Raw genomic sequence first — 23,597 nt, forward strand, 5'->3', positions numbered from 1 at the left:
GTGCATCCTGGGTAAGAGAGGACCAGCCATGCAAATGTAACAGAAATTTCTCTAACATCAGCTCAGAAAATCTCCTCTTTCAGGTCCTCCAGTGCCCTTATATGTTCACTCATATAACTACAGGAGAAGAGTCCCCTATCATACCAATTCTGTGACACTGTCAAACTTTCCTCTCAACGTTTCTGAGACTGTTGCCCAAAGTGTCAGAAAAAAGACTGTAGTTCCAAGGCTGAAAGAGAAACATGTCAGAGTGTGTGTGTCCTTTTCACAGTCACCTCAATCATTCTTATTTCTCTGAACAACTTCACTTTGGCCATTTTTTTTCAAAATACATATGTTGATGCACAGTTTACAATTAAACATAACCACTGACACCATGAGATTGCAGAAAGAGCAGCTTTATCTGTATGAATTTCATTAAAACAAACACAAAACACAACACTTACAGAATATTGAACTGAAAGGTTACTTCAAATAAATCAAAGATTGAGAGGTATTAAACCTTAAGGATTTGTTCAGCAATCAACATTGTTTCTACATTAAAAACAAAGGAAAAAAAAGACTCAAAAAGACTCAGAAACATTTCTCATTTCGTGTCACTGATTTCAGTTACTGCAGTCAGACTTCTTTATCTTCTTCTCAGAGGATTTGGATCCAACTGACATTTGACATGAAACCTCCTTGTCACTCTCCCACTCAGAGGTTAGAAGACTCAAATAACTGCTCACTTTGAATTTGTGGTTGCTCTGTTTTTCAGCAGAACTGGTGAAAACTCCATCAGTGACTGATGTCCCACTCACTGTCCAACTGACATCAGCAAAACCCACAGAGAGGTCATTAGCCACACAAACCAGAGTGACCTTGTCGGAATTCAGCTCCTCACTGGATGGAGGGAAGAGAGTCAGAACAGGAGCTGGGAGGACAGAGTCTGTACAGAGACAGAAATTTAAATCAGAAATAAATTATTCAGAGTTGGAATAAAATTTAAATCAGCCAAAAAGTAAGCTAAAACCACTGTCTTGATAAATGCAAAAGACAGTTCCGTTCACGCAACAGAGATAAAGATTGATTGAATGGGTTTTCCAAATTCAGACTGATAGTTTCTGTTGCTGATCATTAACTAGTACACAGGTGGAAAGAACACATCTAAGATTTCATACCAATTCGGAAATCTGATATGGAGGAATAATATTCTTGCTCTCAGACCTCAGAAGTCTAATGACACAAAAAAAAAATAAAAAAATAAAATAGGTCACACTTTACTTGGATAGTCCGCCCACAGAGGGTTTATAGAGTACATGTGGCGATTCATGAACATACCTAAATATCTTCACAATAATTTAGTTGAACTTCTACTACGGTTAGGGTAAGGGTTAGAGTTAGGGTCAACCTATGCTACACAAATGTTCAATAGCCTAATGTATATACACATATTCAACAATTTAGTAAATCATTTCATAAATTTTGTTGACCATTCTAATGTTCAATGAATGTTCAACAGTGTATATATGGATGGTTGAATCTCAACTAAGCTGCAGCTTATTTAAAATGCTGAACTGTTATAAATATCCTGTAAATCATTTGTGGGCACACTAAGTAAAGCATTATAATAAAATATACCTGTTTTCTCATGATTTTTACTACAGCTGTTTATGATCTATGCTGTTCTTTATGTTTTCCTATTTTCTGATGATGAAATAGCTAACTGAGGACTCCACAACAATGCAATAGATTTACATCAATCTACAGCTCTAACACGTCTCAGCCATATAACACATGTCTGTGAGAATTAAATTCTTTCAAAAATTCCGACTCAGCTCAGATCAAATTCATTTTAATAGTGACTTTGTCCTTATGTTTCATGAAAGTGTCATGAGAATGTTTTGTCACTTAAACTGTTGTTCTCAAAAGATAAAGAAATGTTGACAACGAGTTTTGTTCCTTGGCCGAATACCACAGTGACTCACTTCATATCTTCACCGTACAAAAACCTCCCCAGTTACAGAGACATTTTTGTTGTTTTTGATTCATACTTCAGAGACCTCCAGGTGTGATCAAATTTTAACACAGACACAAAGCTTTTCTTTTACCCAACTGAACAGTGAGTTCATCATCTCAGTCAAAAATCATATTTGATTGTGAATGTGCTCCCCGTCCTCACAGTGAGTCCTGTATGTGTGTGAGTGTGTGTGTGTGTGTGTGTGTGTGACCATCCTCTGGGATTAATGAGAAAACACACAAATGAAGGTATCTGGGGTGTTTCAACTTTGATCTTTTGTTGTGAAACCGATTTTACAAATGGAGTAGAAATGAACTAATTCCACTGTTTCCACACTCAATGTGAATACTGTGGCACAGTTTTGAGATGTTGATTATGTAATTCTCTTCATTATAGAGGCTCTATTGTGAAGTAAACTAAAAGCAGAAGTGAGGAGGTTTTTGTCAGGTTTTGTGAATCACTGTGATACGACCTCCCTAGCAGAGTCATCCCATGTAGCACAGTAATACACTGCAGAGTCTCCCACCTCCACATTACTGATTATTAACTGATAGTCTGTGGATGATTGGGCTTTAGATGTGAATCGGCTGGAGGGAAAATTCTCTCCATATTTATCAGGGGCGCTGTGAGAGTGGTAAAATCTCAACACAAACTCTGGACCCTCTGGATGAACTTGTTTGTACCAATTAACATAATAACTCTCATCTTTTGCAATTGTTACCCGCTCTATGTTGTGTATACCACTGGACTCGAACCGGTGACCCTCGGGATGGGAGGCCGGCGTGCTAGCAAGGATGCTAAAACCCATGGGCACTAGTGTCAGTCGTTAGTACGCCTTTTAAGGTGTCGGGGTAGTGAGGTATACTCACTGCGCAGCACTCTACTCGCTGGCTACCGTTACACAGTGTTGCAGTTCAGAGTGACAGTGCTTCAACTTTGATCTTTTGTTGTGAAACCGATTGTACAAATGGAGTAGAAATGAACTAATTCCACCGTTTCCACACTTAATGTAAATACTGTGGCACAGTTTTGAGATGTTGATTATGCAATTCTCTTCATTACAGAGGCTCTATTGTGAAGTGGACTGCAAGCAGAAGTGAATGTGAGCAGTGAGGAGGTTTTTGTCATGGTGTGAATCACTGTGATACGACCTCCCTAGCAGAGTCATCCCAATTCTCACAGTAATACACTGCAGAGTCTCCCACCTCCACATTACTGATTATTAACTGATAGTCTGTGGATGATTGGGCTTTAGATGTGAATCGGCTGGAGGGAAAATTCTCTCCATATTTATCAGGGGCGCTGTGAGAGTGGTAAAATCTCAACACAAACTCTGGACCCTCTGGATGAACTTGTTTGTGCCAAGCAATGGGATAACTTTCATGTTTTGTAATGTTGCAGTTCAGAGTGGCAGTGTTCCCCTTAGTTAATGTTAGTCCTGGAGGTGTCTGTGTGACAACTTTCTGACAACTGACGCCTGCAAAAGAACAAAAAATAATGACGATGATGAAAAGCTATTCAGAGGTGTTTAGTTTCACGAGATGTTGAAATATTATAAAAACTCCTCTAACTTGACAGAGCAGTAATCAAAATGTAGAATATGCCCAACATGTTGTCTCTCTTTGGTCTGAATCACTCTTCTACTGCTAAGACGCATACAGTGCAGGAGACCATGAGCTGAACACAAATCAAATATCCCCCTATATGACAGAGAGAGAGAGAAAAAAGGAAGGAAGGGTAATGTGTTATCAAACAATAGGAAGTCTTACTGCTTAAGGAAAGAACAGAGGGTGTGTTTTCTCCTATCATTTTTTCTACCTTGCAAAGATGAATCTTATCTCAAAACTTCTGCTTAGTTGTTGAAGTTAGTGTAGTGCAGACAGCTCCAAAGAGCAGATAATATGCAGTGTGTTTACATGTCATCCTGATGAGAATGAACAAAAGCACGTTCACAGAGAAGAAGTTGCAATAGAAAAGTAGGAAGGGTTTTTGTTTTGTTTGAAGTGTGTGTGCATGTTTTCTTTTTTTTTTTCTTCAAGTTTTTGTTTTGTGCTTTGCTCTGTGGGATGAAATGTTGGTGAGAAATAAAGATGTTTAATGATGACTTTTGATTGATCATTCAGGGGATTATCATTCAAATCTAAAATGAAGATACTGAATGAACCTGTCCAAAAATGAATATTACATGATCTTACATGTGCTTACAAGTTACTCACTCACTCACTCATTATCTAAGCCGCTTATCCTGATTAGGGTCGCGGGGGGTGCTGGAGCCTATCCCAGCGCTCATAGGGCGAAAGGCGGAGAAACACCCTGGACAGGTCGCCAGTCCATCGCAGGGCAGACACACAGACAAACACACTCACACACGCATTCATACCTAAGGGCAATTTAGTGTCTCCAATTCACCTAACCTGCATGTCTTTAGACTGTGGGAGGAAACCGGAGTTCCCGGAGGAAACCCACGCAGACACGGGGAGAACATGCAAACTCCACACAGAAAGGACCCTGGCCACCCAGCCGGGAACCGAACCCGAAACCTTCTTGCTGTGAGGCGACAGCGCTACTCACTGTGCCACCGTGCTGCCCGCTTACAAGTTAGTGTTTGTTAAATTCTCAAACTGATTTATTTGCCGTCAGGTCATTTGGAAATGTGTCTTATAAGATTTTGGGAAGAGTTGTGGTGTAAGAGAATATCATGTAACTTGATGGCATATTGATTTTCTTTCATCTCATCCTGTTATGAGCAGGCATCAGATTATAACATTTTAAGCACATACAGGTCAATGAGAACTTCAATAATAGCTTTTCATTGACTATAATGCTCATCTCAGTCTCAATATTAATAACATAACATTTAGATACTGCAGAGAAAGACTCTCTACAGGAGAGTCTCTGTCTCTCTACTGTAGTAATCTGACATCATAGTCCATCCCTGTGTCTGTGAAAGATATTTGCTTTCAGTTTTTCTTCCCCTGCCATCTGATTGGACAATACAAAGATAATACAAGCTAAGAGTGCTTGTTTTGGTTATTTTACTGACCAATTACAACAAATTCAGAGATCCCTGCCTAGCCATACACCTTTTTATAGTTCATGACTTTATTTGTTATATTAATTACTGATTCATTTTGCAAGTGCCATATTCAGGAAAGATTTGATCAAATCAAAGCAGTGACAAGAGTGCAAAGTATTTCCAACATGTTAGAAAGGTGTGACATAAACAGCTCTTACTGTCCCGAGAGAAAATCAAGAGTTGAGAATGAGGAGAAGACAGACAGCAAGATTGTCCTATAAGAGACATGAGGATATCCAGAGGGAGGAGCTACTAAAATGTGCAGATCAGAATATCACATGCCTTAATGGGCCTTAATACAAACTCACAGCTGTAAATATACTTGATCCTTAATGGTAATTTCTGCACATGAGGGTTAGGTATCAAATGTTTTTCATCTTTGTCCATGACTGATAGCTATCATAACGTTAACAAATGTCCACATGGGATATTTTCTCTTTTGATCTGTTGAGAGAATTATTGTTTTTGTTTGAGTCCTATGACTGTAAACCAATGTATAACATACTGGAACAAATGTTAATGACAATAAATCATGTTCTCTGAAAATATCACAAAGAGAAAATGTAAAGCTATTAGCTATAAACTGAGTTTTCTTTAATGTCACTATCACAGGACCATGACCACATCCTGAGAGAGAAACAACAACCTCATTTACATACAGCTCAAATTACTCTGATCAACCTGCAGGTGCATCCTGGGTAAGAGAGGACCAGCAATGCAGATGTCACAGACATTTCTCTCACATCAGGTCAGAAAATCTCCTCTTTCAGGTCCTCCAGCGCCCTCATATGTTCACTCACATAACTGCGGGAGAAGACTGGCCTGGCTCTAGACTTCCCCAATTGGGAGGGCAATTATAGTTTTGGGGTGTTCTCCTTGGGATTATACACAGCTGAACAATGAGCTCATCATCTCAAAGTAAATTTCGATTGTGAATGTGTGCCCTTTTTTCACAGTGAGTCCAGTATGTGTGTGTGTGTGTGTGTATGTGTGTGTGTGTGTGTGAGACCATCCTCTGGGATTAATGAGAAAACACATCAATAAAAGTAACTGGAGTGGTTCAACTTTGATATGTTGTTCGTGCAAATGAAGCAGAAATGAACTAGCTTTTTGCACAATTAATATATACACTGTGACAGTTTTGAGATGTTGATTATTCTCTTCATTATAGAGTCTCTATTGTGAAGTAAACTAAAAGCAGAAGTGAATGTGAGCAGTGAGGAGGTTTTTGTCATGGTGTGAATCACTGTGATACAAACTCTTTAGCAGAGCTGTCCCATGTCTGACAGTAATACACTGCAGAGTCTCCCACCTCCACATTATTAATGATCAGACTGTAATCTGTTTGGGATGAGTGTTTTGTTGTGAATTTAGGAGAGGAGGAGCCAGAGCCGTAGAGAGGAGAGCTCCAGCTATGACGGAATCTTATCACATGCTGAGGAGCTGATCCTGGAACCTGTTTATACCATTGTGCAGCACTATCAGTAACAGTCTCCAGATTACAGTCCATAGTGACCGTCTGTCCTTTACTCACTGTGAGAACAGGAGGCTTCTGTGTCACCACAGTCACACCACTGACACCTAAACATAAAGTCAGACATACAGTCTTCATTAAAGGCCATTCACTCATCAAAAACAAACAAATGTCTTCTAGAGAATTCTTACATGACAGAGCAGTGATGAGAGTACAGAGAGTCCCCAGCATGTTGTCAGTGTGTGGAGTGAATGGATCTTCCAGTTGAGTTTGAATGTGAAGAGAGGAGAGAGTGACAAAGCCTTTCTTAAAGAAGCCGAACATGATGTGGGAGGGGCTTTGTCAAACAGTCAAACAGTTTCTCTGTTTCTTAGCTATATTTTGCAGATAACTGATGTCTGCCCACATGTAGCACCCCCTTGCTGTACTGGCATTAAATTGAGGGAGCTACCCTGAGTTCTTTTAACAAGAAATATATTATTGTCTTCTTTAATTACCTTCCTCTTTTAAGGTGTTGGATCCCAAAGCATATGTATTGAACTTATCCTACAATGAACTGCACTATTACCTCTCTAGTAAAGAGCTATGTTAATATTATAAAGCTTAAATACGAGAAAACCTTAAGATACAATACAGTGATTTTAGATTTAAATGACCTATTTAATTATTTACAAATGTGGCAATACAGAAAGTACTTCAATATTTTACCTTGCAGCTTTTAAACAAACCAAAAATGTTGTCTTTTACGTTGTTTACATTAAGTTCTTAAATCATATGAAATACACTTCAAATTAAATATACGTTCAAATATCAATAACTTCACTAATGGGCCCGAACAACCTCTATCAAAAGAAAAGCTGGCAAAAATAAAGTACCCCCAGTGCGGTGCGTTGCAGGCCTGGTGTGTAGCTTGTGTGCGTTGTAGCCTAAACTACTGCAGCGCCTTCACTTTACTGTGGAAAAAGGAAAAACAACTCACTCACAAGTTCCACTATGCAGCATAGTAAAAGTCCACGGGTTGTGCACCTACATTATTATAACACTCAAACACAACTAAATACGTGGGTAACATATTGATACTGCTCCTGACTCGCACACAATTGCCCCTTCCACTTTTACTCTCTCGCTCGCTCTCTCTCTAGCATCTAGTTCCTGCTAACCCCATGACCTCCAACTCATTTCTGATTGGTTCATTACTTAAAAAATAATGCAAAATTGCAAAATTACACAATTAATTACAAATTCTTTGTGTACAAATCAAAGCAATATTACAGCATTGCCATCACTATAAATGTATTATTAGACAACAAAAATATATTTCACACCATGTAAACAATACAATCCGTGAACTTAACCATGAAATTACATGCACTCTGCAAAATATACACGAACTGTCAGATATCACACTGAATGTTTTTAACCTTTTAATTCTTTTTATACTATTTATAAACTTAGTCTATTTATGAGTGCATCAACTTAAATTATAACCTCACTTCCCATAGAGCTACACACAAACCTAATTCAGAAGGCATAAATCAATAGTCCTGAATACACTGGAACTTAAGGAGTGACATTGTCTATCGACTGAATAAAAGGTCTGAGAGGAATGTGGAACCCACTACTGCGCCATTTAAGCAAATGACAAATAGACAGTTAAATTTGTTCATTTCAACAGCAACATTTGTTCCAAACTACACAAAATCGTACATTGGTAAAGCATTGTTGAGAGGTCGGAGATTTCAAAAGTATGAAGGCAAAGACATGCCAATGTCTATGCAGAGATTCCACAAAAATACTGTGCACGCTTAAAATGTTTTTTTGGTTTTGTTTTGTGTTTTTTTTTGCACTGACACAGTTCATGACACCTTATCAAATTAAAAAAGACAGGCAAACTAAAGATGCCAATCTTTACTTTTAACAGTTTAGAAAGTAACCCTTAATCCTGAATTCTGAATCCTGACTTTGTTTTTTCTTTTTGTTTTTGTTTTGACGTGTTTACAATGTGACCAACTTCCAGCACAAATAAGCAATATGTCAGTCTGTGTCAAATATGAACAAATTAAATTTTCTGTGCTGTTCACTCTGAGAGAAGATGCCGTTTTGAATTGAGTGAGTGGATAGCATTGGGAGAAAATGCATTTTTCCACATTGCACATGAATATATGTCTGACTTGAGGGAGTCATGCATTTTTATAACAGAAGTAAATATCTTCTCTCAAGTTAACTGAAAGCAGAAGTAAATGTGAGCAGTGAGGAGGTTTTTATCATGGTGTGAATCACTGTGATATGTACACTTTAGCAGAGTCGTCCCATGTCTGACAGTAATACACTGCAGAGTCTCCCACCTCTAGATCACTGATTTTAAAACTGTACTCTGATTTAGATTGGTATGATATGGTGAATTTGAGAGAGGAGAATCCAGAGCCATATTTTGGGCCCCTGTGTTACAGTCCAGAGTGGCCGTCTGTCCTTTACCCACAGTAAGAACAGTCACACTACTGACACCTGAGGGAATAAGAACAGGAGTCGAGTTAAATTCATCTGAACACTCTACTGAATAAAATGTAAACTAAATGAATCCAATAACGGGACATATCTCACATGACAGAGCGGTCATGAGAAAGCAGAGTTTTCCCAGCATAATGTCAGTGTTTGATATGAGCAGCTCAGAGATATACATATATATATATACATATATAGATATACAATGCACTGCCTGAAATGAATTTATGAGAATTTGAAAAGAATTTTAAAAGCTGAAAATTATTTGAGGTGAAATGAATTAAAAGAGATTAAATGTTAGAGGACTACTAACTTTTAATGTTTTTCACTTACAAAATTGAGACTGTTAATTGCCATTGCTTATAATGTCTTTGCTCGTAGGTTTTCCCCTGTAGACCGAAAGCAGAGGTGAATGTGAACAGTGAGGAGGTGTTTGTCATGGTGTGAATCACTGTGATACATACGCTTTAACAGAGCTGTCATATGTTTGACAGTAATACATTGCAGAGTCTCCCACCTCCACATTATTAATGTTCAGACTGTAATCTGATTGGGATGAGTGCTTTGATGTGAATTTGGGAGAGGAGAAGCCAGAGCCATATTGGGGAGAGCTCCAGCTATGAAAAGAACTTAAAATAAACTGAGGAACTGATCCTGGTATCTGTTTCTACCAATGTACATCTTCATTAGTAGCAGTCCCCAGATTACAGTCCATAGTGGCTGTCTGTCCTTTGCTTACTCTGAGAACAGGAGGCTTCTGTGTCACCACAGTCACACCACTGACAAGTGAGAAAATAAGAACAACTTCACAAGTGTTATTTCGAACATTTATAAAGGCCACTTTGAGGGCAAAAACATCTTTTTTGTTTGTTTGTTTGGATGTTTGTAATGGTTTCTGACGAAACTGAATTTCAAAAAGTTGACTTTATCTGACATGACATGACAATGACAAGAGTGAGGAGTGTCCCCGATATATTATCAGAGTGTGGTTCAAAGTGCTCTCACTGTCTTATTTAGAGATCATCCAAATTTATAAATGAGGAGAAGATGTACAGCTGATTGGTCCTACAACTAACATATTAGGACACCCAGAGGGAGGAGATTAATGAGATTAATGATAAACATGCAAGTGAAAGTATCTGGAGTCATTCAACTTTGATACTTTGTTGTGACATTGACTGTACAAATGGAGTAGAAATGAACTAATTCAACTGCTTCCACACTTAATGTGTACGATGTGGCACAGTTTTGATAAGATGATCATATCATTCCATTCATCGTCGAGTCTCAGTTGTGAACTGGACTGAAAGCAGAAGTGAATGTGAGCAGTGAGGAGGTTTTTGTCATGGTGTGAATCACTGTGATACGTACTCTTTAGCAGAGTTGTCCCATGTCTTACAATAATACACTGCAGAGTCTCCCACCTCCACATTACTAATGATCAGACTGTAATCTGTTTGGGATGAGTGCTTTGCTGTGAATTTAGGAGAGGAGAAGCCAGAGCCGTAGAGAGGAGAGCTCCAGGCATGACGGAATCTTATCACATGCTGAGGAGCTGATCCTGGAACCTGTTTATACCATTGTGCAGCATCATTAGTAACAGTCTCCAGATTACAGTCCATAGTGACCGTCTGTCCTTTATTCACTGTGAGAACAGGAGGCTTCTGTGTCACCACAATCACACCACTGACACCTAAACATAAAGTCAGACATACAGTCTTCATTAAAGGCCATTCACTCATCAAAAACAAACAAATGTCTTCTAGAGAATTCTTACATGACAGAGCAGTGATGAGAGTACAGAGAGTCCCCAGCATGTTGTCAGTGTGTGGAGTGAATAGATCCTCCAGTTGAGTTTGAATGTGAGGAGAGGAGAGAGTGACTTTCTTAAAGAAGCCAAACATGACGTGGGAGGGGCTTCATCAGTCAAACATTTTCACCATTTCTTCTCTGTATTTTGCAGAAAACTGATGTCTACCCACAAAACATAATCAAGAGGGCATACATCGATGCCTCTGAACAGACTGGTTTCTTGAGGTCTGACATCTGCTGAAGATTGAAAAAAAAAATATCTGAGAGGAATGTGGAACCTCCTACTACACCATTAAAGCAAAATGGACAAAACAAATGGACAATTATATTTGTTCATTCAAAAAGCACCAGTCTTTTCAAACTGCACATAACAACACACTGGTAAAGCTTTTTTGATTGTTTGGCCACTTGAAAAGTAAACACATAACAAAGACATCAAAAACAATCACAAGCAAGCAATTTGTCAGAGTAACAAAGACAGTCTGGGAGAAAATTAATCATTTCACATTGCACACGAACGTACATTGGTCAAAACAGAGTCAAGCATTTTGTTTAATGCAGTAAATGTCTTCTTTCAAATCGTCTGAAAGCAGAGGTGATCGTGAGCAGTGAAGAGGTTCTTGTCATGGTGGTCACATCAGTCACAGCACTGACAACAAGTATTATTTCTAACTTGTATAAAGGCCTACTTTGAAGGCATGAACACTGTTTGTTTGTCTGTCTGTTTGTTTGTCTGTCTGTCTGTCTGTCTGTCTGTTTGTTTGTTTGTTTGTAATGCTTCCTGAAAAAACTGCATTTCAAAAAGTTGACTTTATCGCACAAGACATAGCATTGACAAGATTGAGCAGTGTCCTCAACATGTTAGCAGAGTGTGGTTCAAACAGCTCTCACTGTCCTACTTAGCGATGATCAATTTAGATTTGAGAATGAGGAGAAGACAGACAGTGGGATGGTTCTATCAGAACACATTTTGACATCTAGAGGGAGGAGCTGTTAAAATGTGCCAAACAGAAGATCACACATATTACCATGTATGAGTATGTATTCATAACCTTACATAGAATCAGTCTAATATTTCCTCCATAAAGTCAAGAAGACAATAAATTAATCAACAAATGTCCATTTGAATCCACTAATACTGTATGAGCTATGTAAGTTGTTAAACCAAATGGAAATGTGTTCTTTTCTCTGGTCAGAAATCTCATTTACTTTGTTCAGACGTTTCCTCAACATCATCCAGTCATTTTAATGACTGTGAATAAGAGAGTGATAAAATGGATGTCAGTACTGAGTCATGATCTCCTCAGAGTCACAGGGCCATGATCTGACTGGGTGTGTCCCTGTTCATCCTGAGCGAGAAACAATAACCTCATCATTTACATACAGCTAAAATTACTCTGATCAACCTGCAGGTGCATCCTGGGTAAGAGAGGACCAGCCATGCAGATATAACAGACATTTCTCTCACATCAGCTCAGAAAATCTCCTCTTTCAGGTCCTCCAGCGCCCTCTTATGTTCACTCACATAACTGCAGGAGAAGAGTCCCCTTTCATACCAGTGCTGTGAAATTGTCAAACTTTACTTTCACAGATTTTAAGATTGTTGCTTAAAGTAGCAATAGAAAGGCCAGCCAGTGTGTGTGTGTCCTTTTCACAGTCTGCTCATTAATTCTGTTTTCTCTGAACAATTTTACCTGGGCCATTTTTTTAAAATGTGTATGTAGAATTACAACTGACCTTTAAATATTGAAATCCACGCTACGAATTTGCAGAAACTGTAGTTTATTCATATGTATTTAATTAAAATGAAAGAAAACACATTGCATATTTAGATTTAAAAAATTAGATAAAACAAAAATAGAAAGCTGTTGTAGGTTTTGTTATAAAAAGTTTTGTTAGAAAAGTAACATTTTTTTCTCTGAATTACAAACAAAACAACATAAATTCAGAAACATTTCTCATTTCATGTCACTGATTTCAGTTACTGCAGTCAGACTTCTTTATCTTCTTCTCAGAGGATTTGGATCCAACTGACATTTGACATGAAACCTCCTTGTCACTCTCCCACTCACAGGTTGGAATACTCAAATAACTGCTCACTTTGAATTTCTGGTTGCTCTGTTTTTCAGCAGAACTGGTGAAAACTCCATCAGTGACTGATCTCCCACTCACTGTCCAACTGACATCAGCAAAATCCACAGAGAGGTCATTAGCCACACAAACCAGAGTGACCTTGTCTGACTTCAGCTCCTCACTGGATGGAGTGAAGAGAGTCAGAACAGGAGCTGGGAGGACAGAGTCTGTACAGAGACAGGAATTTAAAAAAAGATTTACAAAAATCAAATTTAAATCTTTTAAGAAGTCAATTAAACTCATTGACTTACTGCATTACATCAAAGATCAGTTTCGTGTAATGTATAGAGATAAACAATGATTGAATGTATTTATCAAGACCAGACTAATAGTTTCTATTGCTGATCATTAATATGTATACAGGAGGGAAGAACACAGCTCAGATTTCATACCAGTTAGGAAACCTGATATGGAGAAATAATATTCTATAACTCAGTCCTCAGAGTTCAAATGTCATAAAACTACAAAATCTTCCTGACAAACAATTCTGTTCAGTGATTTTTTTTTCTTCAGTTGTCTAATCCAGATAATGTAGATGCATTTTCATACAATTTTTACTACAAGTGTTCACAAAGCTTCTCTGCAGTTTTAGATTTTAAATTCTGATCTTCACATTTATAAAATCTCATTCCCGAAATATTGATAATGAAATAGTTAATCGAGGACTCCACAACAATGCAATACATTTTAGTTAATGAAGAGCTTTAACATGTCTCAGCAATATCAAACATGTCTGCAACAGTAGAATTCTTTCAAAAACTGCAGTTCAGCTCATATGAATTTAATGTTAAAAATGACTTTTATCTAAATGTCATGAAAGATCCATGAGAATTTTGAACACTGTTATGGTTAAAGGATAAAGAAAAGTTTCTTACCAGTGACGATGAGTTTTGTTCCTTTGCCGAATACCACAGTGATTCACATCATATCCTCACTCGTACAAAAACCTCCCCAGATGGAAGAGGAGTGAAACTGAAACCTCTGCTTCACTTCAGCTGATCACTTTCTCCTCTGGTGTCCATGATCCACACCGAGACATCAAACTCTAATAGACCCTCTTTTACTCTTCTCTTACATGTCATTAATGTAATGCTAATCCCAGTTTGTGTTTTATATCTTGGATTTCCCTCATATCTCATGTGTGTTATTGTTTTAGTGTATGGAGATGTTACTGATATTAATCATTTTGACACAGACTCTTAAGCACAGCCATCAACTGTGTAGTGATAGTACACTACAAAAATATCTACATCCACTTCATTGATTATCAGTTTGTAACCAGTTTAGGATATTTTTGTCATTGTCTTTTGTCGGAGGAAGTGATTCAGACTTCGGGGGGCAGCCGTTCTGATACAAATTTAACAAACACATAAAAGGTTCTCCTTGGGATTTTATACAACTGAACAATGACTTCATCATCTCGGTAAAGGTAAAATTCGATTGTGAATGTGTGCCCTTTCTTTACTGTGAGTCCTCTATGTGTGTGTGTGTGTGTGTGTGTGTGAGTGTGTATGTGTGAGTGTGTGGGTGTGAGACCATCCTCTGAGATTAATGATAAACACGCAAGTGAAAGTATCTGGAGTCATTCAACTTTGATACTTTGTTGTCATTGACTGTACAAATGGAGTAGAAATGATCTAATTCAACTGTTTCCACACTTAATGTGTACGATGTGGCACAGTTTTGATAAGATGATCATGTCATTCTATTCATCGTCGAGTCTCAGTTGTGGAATGGACTGAAAGCAGAAGTGAATGTGAGCAGTGAGGAGGTTTTTGTCATGGTGTGAATCACTGTGATACCCACTCGTTAGCACAGCTGTCCCATGTAGCACAGTAATACACTGCAGAGTCTCCCACTTCCACATTATTTATAATCAGACTGTAATCTGTTTGGGATGAGTGTTTTGTTGTGAATTTAGGAGAGGAGAAGCCAGAGCCATAACTAGGAGAGCTCCAGTCATGACGGAATCTTAACACATGCTGAGGAACTGATCCTGGAACCTGCTTGAACCAATGTGCCACACTATCAGTAACAGTCCCCAGATTACAGTCCATAGTGACCGTCTGTCCTTTACTCACTGTGAGAACAGGAGGCTTCTGTGTCACCACAATCACACCACTGACACCTAAAAATCAAATCAGACATACAGTCTTCATTAAAGTCCATTCACTCATCAAAAACAAACAAATGCCTTCTAGAGAATTCTTACATGACAGAGCAGTGATGAGAGTACAGAGAGTCCCCAGCATGTTGTCAGTGTGTGTAGTGAATGGATCCTCCAGTTGAGTTTGAATGTGAGAAGAGGAGAGAGTGATAAAGCCTTTCTTAAAGAAGCCAAACATGATGTGGGAGGGGCTTCATCAGTCAAACAATTTCACCATTTCTTCTCTGTATTTTGCAGAAAACTGATGTCTACCCACAAAACGTAATCAAGAAGGTATAAATCGATGCCTCTGGACACATTGGTTTCTTGAGTAGTGACATCTGCTGAAGACTGAAAAAAAAATATCTGAGAGGAATGTGGAACCCACCACTACACCATTAAAGCAAAATAACAAACGGACAATTAAATTTGTTCATTCAAAAAGCGCCATTCTACTCAAACTGCACATAACAACACATAAAGCTTTTTTGAATGTTTGGACACTTGAAAAATAAACACATAACAAAGAAATCGAAAACAAACACAAGTAAGCAAATTGCCAGAGTAACAAAGACAGTCTGTGTCATACGTAAACGAGTTATATTTTCTTGATTGATCGTTCAGAGAGGAGATATTACTTTGAACTGAGTGAGCAGACAACAATGGGAGAAGATTAATTATTTCAAATTACATATGTACGTATGCTGGTCAATACACAGTCAGGCATTTTGTTTAATGCAGTAAATGTCCTCTCTCAAATCGTCTGAAAGCAGAGGTGATCGTGAGCAATGAGGAGGTTCTTGTCATGGTGTGAATCACTGTGATACGTTCTCTTTAGCAGAGCTGTCCCATGTCTGACAGTAATACACTGCAGAGTCTCCCACCTCCACATTATCAATGATCAGACTGTAATCTGATTGGGATGAGTGCTTTGATGTGAATTTAGGAGAGGAGAAGCCAGAGCCACATACAGCAGCGCTCCAGATATAATTTTAACACAAACTGTGAAATTCCTTCTGGCACCTGTTAATACCACACTGCCTCAGCATCAGTAACAGTCCCCAGATTACAGTCCATATTGGCCGTCTGTCCTTCACTCTCTATGAGAACAGGAGGCTTCTGTGTCACCACAATCACACCATTGACAGCTGAGAAGATAAGAACAATTTCACAAGTATTATTTCTAACATATAAAGGCCTACTTTGAAGACACAAACACTGTTTGTTGGTCAGTCTGTCTGTTTGTTTGTTTGTCTGTCTGTCTGTTTGTTTGTTTTAAATGCTTTCTGAAAAAACTACATTTCAAAAAGTTGACTTTATCTCACATGACATAGCATTGACAAGAGTGAGTAACATCCCCGATATGTTAGCAGAGTGTGGTTCAAACAGCTCTCACTGTCCTATTTAGAGATGATCAATTTAGATTTGAGAATGAGGAGAAGACAGACAGTGTGATGGTTCTATCAGAACACATTTTGACATCTAGAGGGAGGAGCTGTTAAAATGTGCCAAACAGAAGATCACACATATTATCATGTATGAGTACGTACTCAAGACCCTTACATAGAATCAGTCTAATATTTCCTCCATAAAGTCAAGAAAACAATAAATTAATCAACAAATGTCCATTTGAATCCACTAATACTGTATGAGCTATGTAAGTTGTTAAACCAAATGGAAATGTGTTCTTTTCTCTGGTCAGAAATCTCATTTACTTTGTTCAGACGTTTCCTCAACATCATCCAGTCATTTTAATGACTGTGAATGAGAGAGTGATAAAATGGATGTCAGTACTGAGTCATGATCTCCTCAGAGTCACAGGGCCATGATCTGACTGGGTGTGTCCCTGTTCATCCTGAGAGAGAAACCATAACCTCTTCATTTACATACAGCTAAAATTACTCTGATCAACCTGCAGGTGCATTCTGGGTAAGAGAGGACCAGCCATACAGATATAACAGACATTTCTCTCACATCAGCTCAGAAAATCTCCCCTTTCAGGTCCTCCAGCGCCCTCTTATGTTCACTCACATAACTGCGGGAGAAGAGTCCCCTTTCATACCAGTGCTGTGAAATTGTCAAACTTTACTTTCACAGATTTTATGATTGTTGCTTAAAGTAGCAACAGAAACAGGCCAGTCAGAGTGTGTGTGTCTTTTTCACAATCTGCTCATTAATTCTGATTTTACCTGGGCCATTTTTTAAAAATTTGTATGTAGAATTACAACTGACAGTTGTAACATCGAAATCCACGCTACGAATTTGCAGAAACTGTAGTTTATTCATATGCATTTAATTAAAATGAAGGAAAACACATTGCATATTTAGATTAAAAAAATGGATGAAACAAAAATAGAAAGCTATTATAGGTTTTGTTACAAAAGGTTTTGTTAGAAAAGTAACATTTTTTTCTCTGAATTACAAACAAAGCAACATAAATTCAGAAACATTTCTCATTTCATGTCACTGATTTCAGTTACTGCACTCAGACTTCTTTATCTTCTTCTCAGAGGATTTGGATCCAACTGACATTTGACATGAAACCTCCTTGTCACTCTCCCACTCACAGGTTTGAAGACTCAAATAACTGCTCACTTTGAATTTCTGGTTGCTCTGTTTTTCAGCAGAACTGGTGAAAACTCCATCAGTGACTGATCTCCCACTCACTGTCCAACTGACATCAGCAAATCCCATAGAGAGGTCATTAGCCACACAAACCAGAGTGACCTTGTCTGACTTCAGCTCCTCACTGGATGGAGGGAAGAGAGTCAGAACAGGAGCTGGGAGGACAGAGTCTGTACAGAGACAGAAATTTAAATCAGAGATAAATTATTCAGAGTTGGACTCAAATTTTAATCAGTCAGAATGCAAATTCAAATCACTATCATCACAACTGCAAAAACAAATTTCTTTTACTGGACAGGGATAAACATTGACTGAAAGGACTCTAAAAACCAGGAACAAATCATATCAGAATCAGACAAGTAGTTTCAGTTACATATGAACAGCTTTACATTAGGAGAGAACATTTCTGAGATTTCACACTAATGAGGAAATCTGTTAAGGAGGCTTAATGTTTTTGTCCTGAGATCACAGAGTATTGAGAATTCAAAAGACTTAAAACAACCAAGGTTCCTGGACAACTGGTCTGTTTGAATTATTTTTAGTATTTGTCTAATCAAGATAAATATTTTTCTAATCATATTTACTGTTCATGATGCTTCATTTTAATATTTCTAACCTTCAAACTCATCCCAATCTCATCCCAAAATTTCGATACTAAATTAGCTACTTGGGGGCTACAAAACTATGTAATAATGTAATCTAATCTTGTATGTCACAGGAATTTCAAATGTGTCAACAAAAGTGAATTTCTTTTGAATTTCATGATTCAGCTCATAGTACTTGTAGCTCAAATTACTTGTAAGAAATACGTTTACATTGAGGTGTCACGAAAATGTTAGACACTTAAACTGCTCTTTTTAAAGGATAAAGAAAAGTTTCTTACCAGTGACTACGAGTTTTGTTCCTTGGCGAAATACCACAGTGACTCACTTCAAATCTTCACTCGTACAAAAACCTCCCCAGTTGCAGATGGAAGAGGAGTGAAAGTGAAACTTCTGCTTCACTTCAGCTGATCACTTTCTCCTCTGCTGTCCATGATCCACACAGAGACATCAAACTCCAATAGACCCTCTTTTACTCTTCTCTTACACATCATTAATGTAATGATAATCTCAGTCTTTTTTGTTGTTGCTGTTGTTGCCTCATATTTTCCTCACATTGGACATGTGACAACTATGAGATAAATATTTGGGAAACATTTGTCCTACTAATCATCAAGACACATACCCATTAACAGAGATTCCATAAGTATTGTTTTGCAAAATCTCCCTGTTCCACTGTACCAGTGATCAGATCGTGGTCTACATATGTGTTTTTTTGTGAAAGATCTTGTTTGGGAAGAGCATTTGATTCATAGTTCAGAGATCTCCAGCCATGTTAAAACCTTTGTATGTACATCGGAAGTTTTCCTTGCAAATGTTGGTTCAACTGACATTTGATAACGTGACATTTATAGGGGGCGGTGTCCTGTGGAAAATATTTCAGCGTTAACACTGCCTGAATGTATATTCTGCTTAATGAAGTCCTAAGCTGCAATGCTTAGTGTCATTTTAGGTTGAACAGTGAACAATAACAAAGAGGAAGTTATGCGAGAATGCAATGGTTGAGTGTGTGCAGGAATGTGCCTGCACGTCCAAAAGAAGTCTTACTGATCTGTTGTAACCTCCATATAATCAAGAGTATCGGTCACTGCCTCAACTGTCTATAACCTTGGGTGAAAGTATTTTAGATTAGACAGGTGAAACTGAAAGGGATGTCAGGGAGTGACCATCTGTCACAGTCTAAAATAATGTCTGTGTTATTTTGTCTGTTGTGAGGGAGCATGCGGGGTTCACTCACGTTGTGCCAGAGTTCAAAAGCTAGACAGACCAGTCCCATCCCCACATCATGCCACCTCTAAAGTTGTTTGCATCACTGTATAAATATCTTGTACTTCTCTCTCTTTGAAGAGACTGTGCTCACAATTGACTCTCCCATGATCATGCTATTAGAATAAGGGTAAATGATTCATCACATCTCAAGTTTGTAGTGTCTGAAACTTAACAACTCTTCATAAGGAGATTCCAAATTTCCCTTACCGTCCCCATTTGTGACAGTGAGTCCTACAGAGGTCTGTGTGACCATCCTCTCATATAGACCAATTATGAATACAGTGTTAAAAACCACATACACCCCCCCCTCCCAACACAAACACACATGTTATTAATTATCTTTATTTATACTCATACTCTTACTGCATGTCGGTTCCCTCTTTAGCTGTGTAAACAGTCCCATAGAGATGAAGTAACAAACATTTGTGAATGTGTGCACAACATTTTTTAAAACCTGCATAAAACTGGATTAATACCTTAATATTTTTAATACAATTGTTTCAGTCATAATTGGACTATATGCATTGTTGTATTGACTGAATAGAAATCAGAGATTTTAACTCACCCTACAGTGAGTACAAGTAATGATTAAGGTATGGACTATAAATTATTCTTTACACCTATATTGTACTTTTTTTCCTTGTGGAGAAAAGGGGACCACAGTCGGGGTTTTTTTGCCCTTTTTTACTGCAACAAAGTCGACTGAAGAAGTAGAAGTGAATGTGAGCAGTGAGGAGGTTTTTGTCATGGTGTGAATCACTGTGATACCCACTTGTCAGCAGAGTCGTCCCATGTAACACAATGATACACTGCAGAGTCTCCCACCTCCACATTATTAATGATCAGACTGTAATCTGATTTGGATGAGTGTTTTGATGTGAATTTAGGAGAGGAGAAGCCAGAGCCATATTTAGGAGAGCTCCATCCATGATAAGAACTTAGCACATACTGAGGAACTCATCCTGGAGTCTGTTTATACCACACCGACTGATAAGTAGCATCACTATCCGTAACAGTCCCCAGATTACAGTCCATAGTGGCTGTCTGTCCTTTACTCACTGTAAGAACAGGAGGCTTCTGTGTCACCACAGTCACACCACTGACACCTAAATATCAAATCAGACATACAGTCTTCATTAAAGATCAGTCACTCATTAAATTCTGTCAAAGATCTTCCAGAGAATTCTTACTTGTCAGAGCAGTGATGAGAGTACAGAGAGTCCCCAGCATGTTGTCAGTGTGTGGAGTGAATGGATCTTCCAGTTGAGTTTGAATGTGAGGAGAGGAGAGAGTGACAAAGCCTTTCTTAAAGAAGCCAAAGATGATGTGGGAGGGGCTTTGTCAAACAGCCCAGTAGATGACTGACGTCTGAATCAGAACATTGGTTTCTTGAGCTGTGACATCTGTTGTAGAATGAAAGAAATAGAACCCATTGCTACACCATTAAAGCAATTGACAACTGGACAGTTAAATTTCTTCACTTAAACAGCAACATTAGTTTCAACCTGCACATAATAACACACTGCTAAAAACTTTGCTGAGAGTTTAGAGCTTATAAAAGTATGTAGCCAAAGACATACCTGTGACTATGCAGAGATTTCACAAATAAGCAGTAAGCACTTAGAATGCTTTATTGCATTATTATAGACAACATCTTATGAAGTTAAAAAAGACAAGCAAACTAAATGCGCGAGTCATTATTTTTAATGTTTTAGAAAGTCAACCTTCATCCTGAATTCTGAATCTTGACTATGTTTGATATGTGAACAAAGTGACCAACTTCTAGTACAAATAAGCAATTTGTCGGGGTAACAAAGAAAGTCTGAGTCAAACATAAACAAGCTTTTTTTTTTTTTTGCTAATCATTCAGAGGGGAAGTACTATTTTGAATCGGAGTGATCTGATAACAATGGGAGAAAATACATTATTACACAGTGCACATGAATATGCCCTTGACTGGGGAGTCACGCATTTTTATAACAGCAATTAATATCTTCTCTCAAGTTGACTGAAAGCAGAATGTACTATTTAGCAGAGCCATCCCAAGTCTTACAGTAATACACTGCAGAATCTCCCACCTCTAGGTACCTGATTGTAAAACTGAGTCTGATTTAGATTGGTATGATATGATATGGTGAATCTGGGCGAAGAGAATCCAGATCCGTATTTAAGGGAACTCCATCCGTGATGAGAGTTTAAGACAAACTGAGGAACTCCTCCAGGGATCTGTTTATACCAATGACAACCGTAATCAGAGGTCCCTGTGTTACAGTCCAGAGTGGCCGTCTGTCCTTTACCCACAGTAAGAACAGGAGACTTCTTAGGTTTAGACTGCTTTTATTGTCATTTCCACATACGAGATTGTGTTACACAAGGACCACAGTGCCACGTAAAACAAATAACAAATAAATACCACATAAAACAAATAAATAACACATAATAAATACTGAGAACAAAAGAAAAAAAAACCCAAGAAGTATTGAGTAATAAATATGACAACAGAAAGTACTGAGTAAAAACAGAAAGTACTGAGTAAAGAGTAAAACAAAACAAAACAAAACAAAAAACCCTACATATTACAAACCTAGACATAACAAGCACACCTGACACAGACAGTGAATTACTAGCAACAGCATTGGCATTGTGCAGGCAGGTGAGTTGTTTGGGGTGTCAGTGCAGTTGATTGTGCAAAAGTGTAATTTATTGTGCAAAGGAGAGGTCAGAGAGTTGCTGTTTGGAAGTTCAGAGTGTTCACGCTGTTGAGGAACCTCACAGTCTGAGGAATGAAACTGCTGCATAGTCTGGTGGAGGCAGCACGGATGCTATGGTACCTCTGTGTCACCACATTATAATAATTAGAACTGTGTGTCTGTGTCTGTATTTAGAGTCTGTGTTGTGTGCCTCACACACTTCTCATATTGGATGTGTAGAATGACTTGATATGTGAGTATATGAGATGTTACTGATATTAATAATTTTGACAAAGACTCTTTAATGCAGCCATCAAATGTGTGATTATATTTGACAACAGCATCTCCTACATACAGTTTACTGATTATCAGTTTGTAATAAGTGTGAGATGTTTTTGTTGTGTATGTGAGAGACGGAAAAGAGATTCATACTTCCAGACCTCCAGTTGTGATAAAATTTTTAACTGATATACACAAAGTTTTTCTTTTACTCAACTGAACAGGGAGTTCATCATGTCAGTGAAAAATCACATTTGACTGTTAATGTGTGCGCTTTCTTCACGGTCAGTCATGTATGCTTGTGTGTGACCATCTTCTGGGATTAATGAGAAAATACACACATGAAAGTATCTGGAGTGGTTCAACTTTAATCTTCTAAAACTGATCATACAATTGGAGTATAAATTAACTAATTCAATAATTTCCACACTTAATATATACACAGTGGCACAGTACTGAGATACTGATTATGTAATTCTCTTCATTATAGAATCTCTATTGTGAAGTTGATTGAAAGCAGAAGTGAATGTGAGCAGTGAGGAGGTTTTTATCATGGTGTGAATCACTGTGATACAACCTCTTAAGCAGAGCTGTCATATGTCTGACAGTAATACACTGCAGAGTCTCCCACCTCCACATTATTAATGATCAGACTGTAATCTGACTGCGATGAATGTTTTGATGTGAATTTAGGAGAGGAGAAGCCAGAGCCATAATAAGGAGAGCTATAGCCATGGTAAAATCTTAACACATACTGAGGAGCTGATCCTGGAACCTGTTTATACCACACTGTCTGAGCATCAGTAGCAGTCTCCACATCACAGTCCATAGTGACCGTCTGTCCTTTAGTCACTGTGAGAACAGGTGGCTTCTTTGTCACCACGGTCACACCACTAACAGCTGAGAAAGTAAGCGCACATACATGTGTATTATCTGAAGATGTAACAGTAAAGGCTGCATTAACGGTATTTTGATTGCATCTTACAAGTC

General features: G+C 38.1%; 1 protein-coding gene and 2 pseudogenes across 1 annotated transcript; all 3 read right to left on the reverse strand.

The window, feature by feature from the left end:
- Positions 1-605: 605 nt before the first annotated feature.
- Positions 606-6,780, reverse strand: LOC115826027 (immunoglobulin lambda-1 light chain-like). Its single transcript, XM_030789709.1, has 4 exons — positions 6,741-6,780; positions 6,338-6,656; positions 1,926-1,961; positions 606-933 (listed from the first exon to the last, which is right to left on the reverse strand). Exons 1-4 carry the CDS (start codon positions 6,778-6,780, stop codon positions 606-608), a joined length of 723 nt encoding a protein of 240 aa, XP_030645569.1.
- Positions 6,781-12,835: 6,055 nt separating this feature from the next.
- On the reverse strand, positions 12,836-15,260 carry LOC115826456 (immunoglobulin lambda-1 light chain-like; annotated as a pseudogene).
- A 908-nt stretch (positions 15,261-16,168) lies between these two features.
- LOC115826028 (immunoglobulin lambda-1 light chain-like) lies at positions 16,169-20,868 on the reverse strand (annotated as a pseudogene).
- Positions 20,869-23,597: the final 2,729 nt, after the last annotated feature.

The sequence above is a fragment of the Chanos chanos genome, chromosome 13 (assembly GCF_902362185.1).
Source record: "Chanos chanos chromosome 13, fChaCha1.1, whole genome shotgun sequence".
Classification (NCBI taxonomy): Eukaryota; Metazoa; Chordata; class Actinopteri; order Gonorynchiformes; family Chanidae; genus Chanos; species Chanos chanos.

Bases quoted from the DNA above. Each gene is read 5' to 3' on its own strand.
- LOC115826027 (XM_030789709.1), bottom strand. From the start codon at position 6,780: ATGCTGGGGACTCTCTGTACTCTCATCACTGCTCTGTCAT. The intron at 6,657-6,740 runs GTAAGAATTCTC...CTTTATGTTTAG, and splicing joins TCTCATCACTGCTCTGTCAT to GTGTCAGTGGTGTGACTGTG. The intron at 934-1,925 runs CAACATTTCTTT...TTTCTGTCTCTG, and splicing joins CAAGGAACAAAACTCGTTGT to TACAGACTCTGTCCTCCCAG.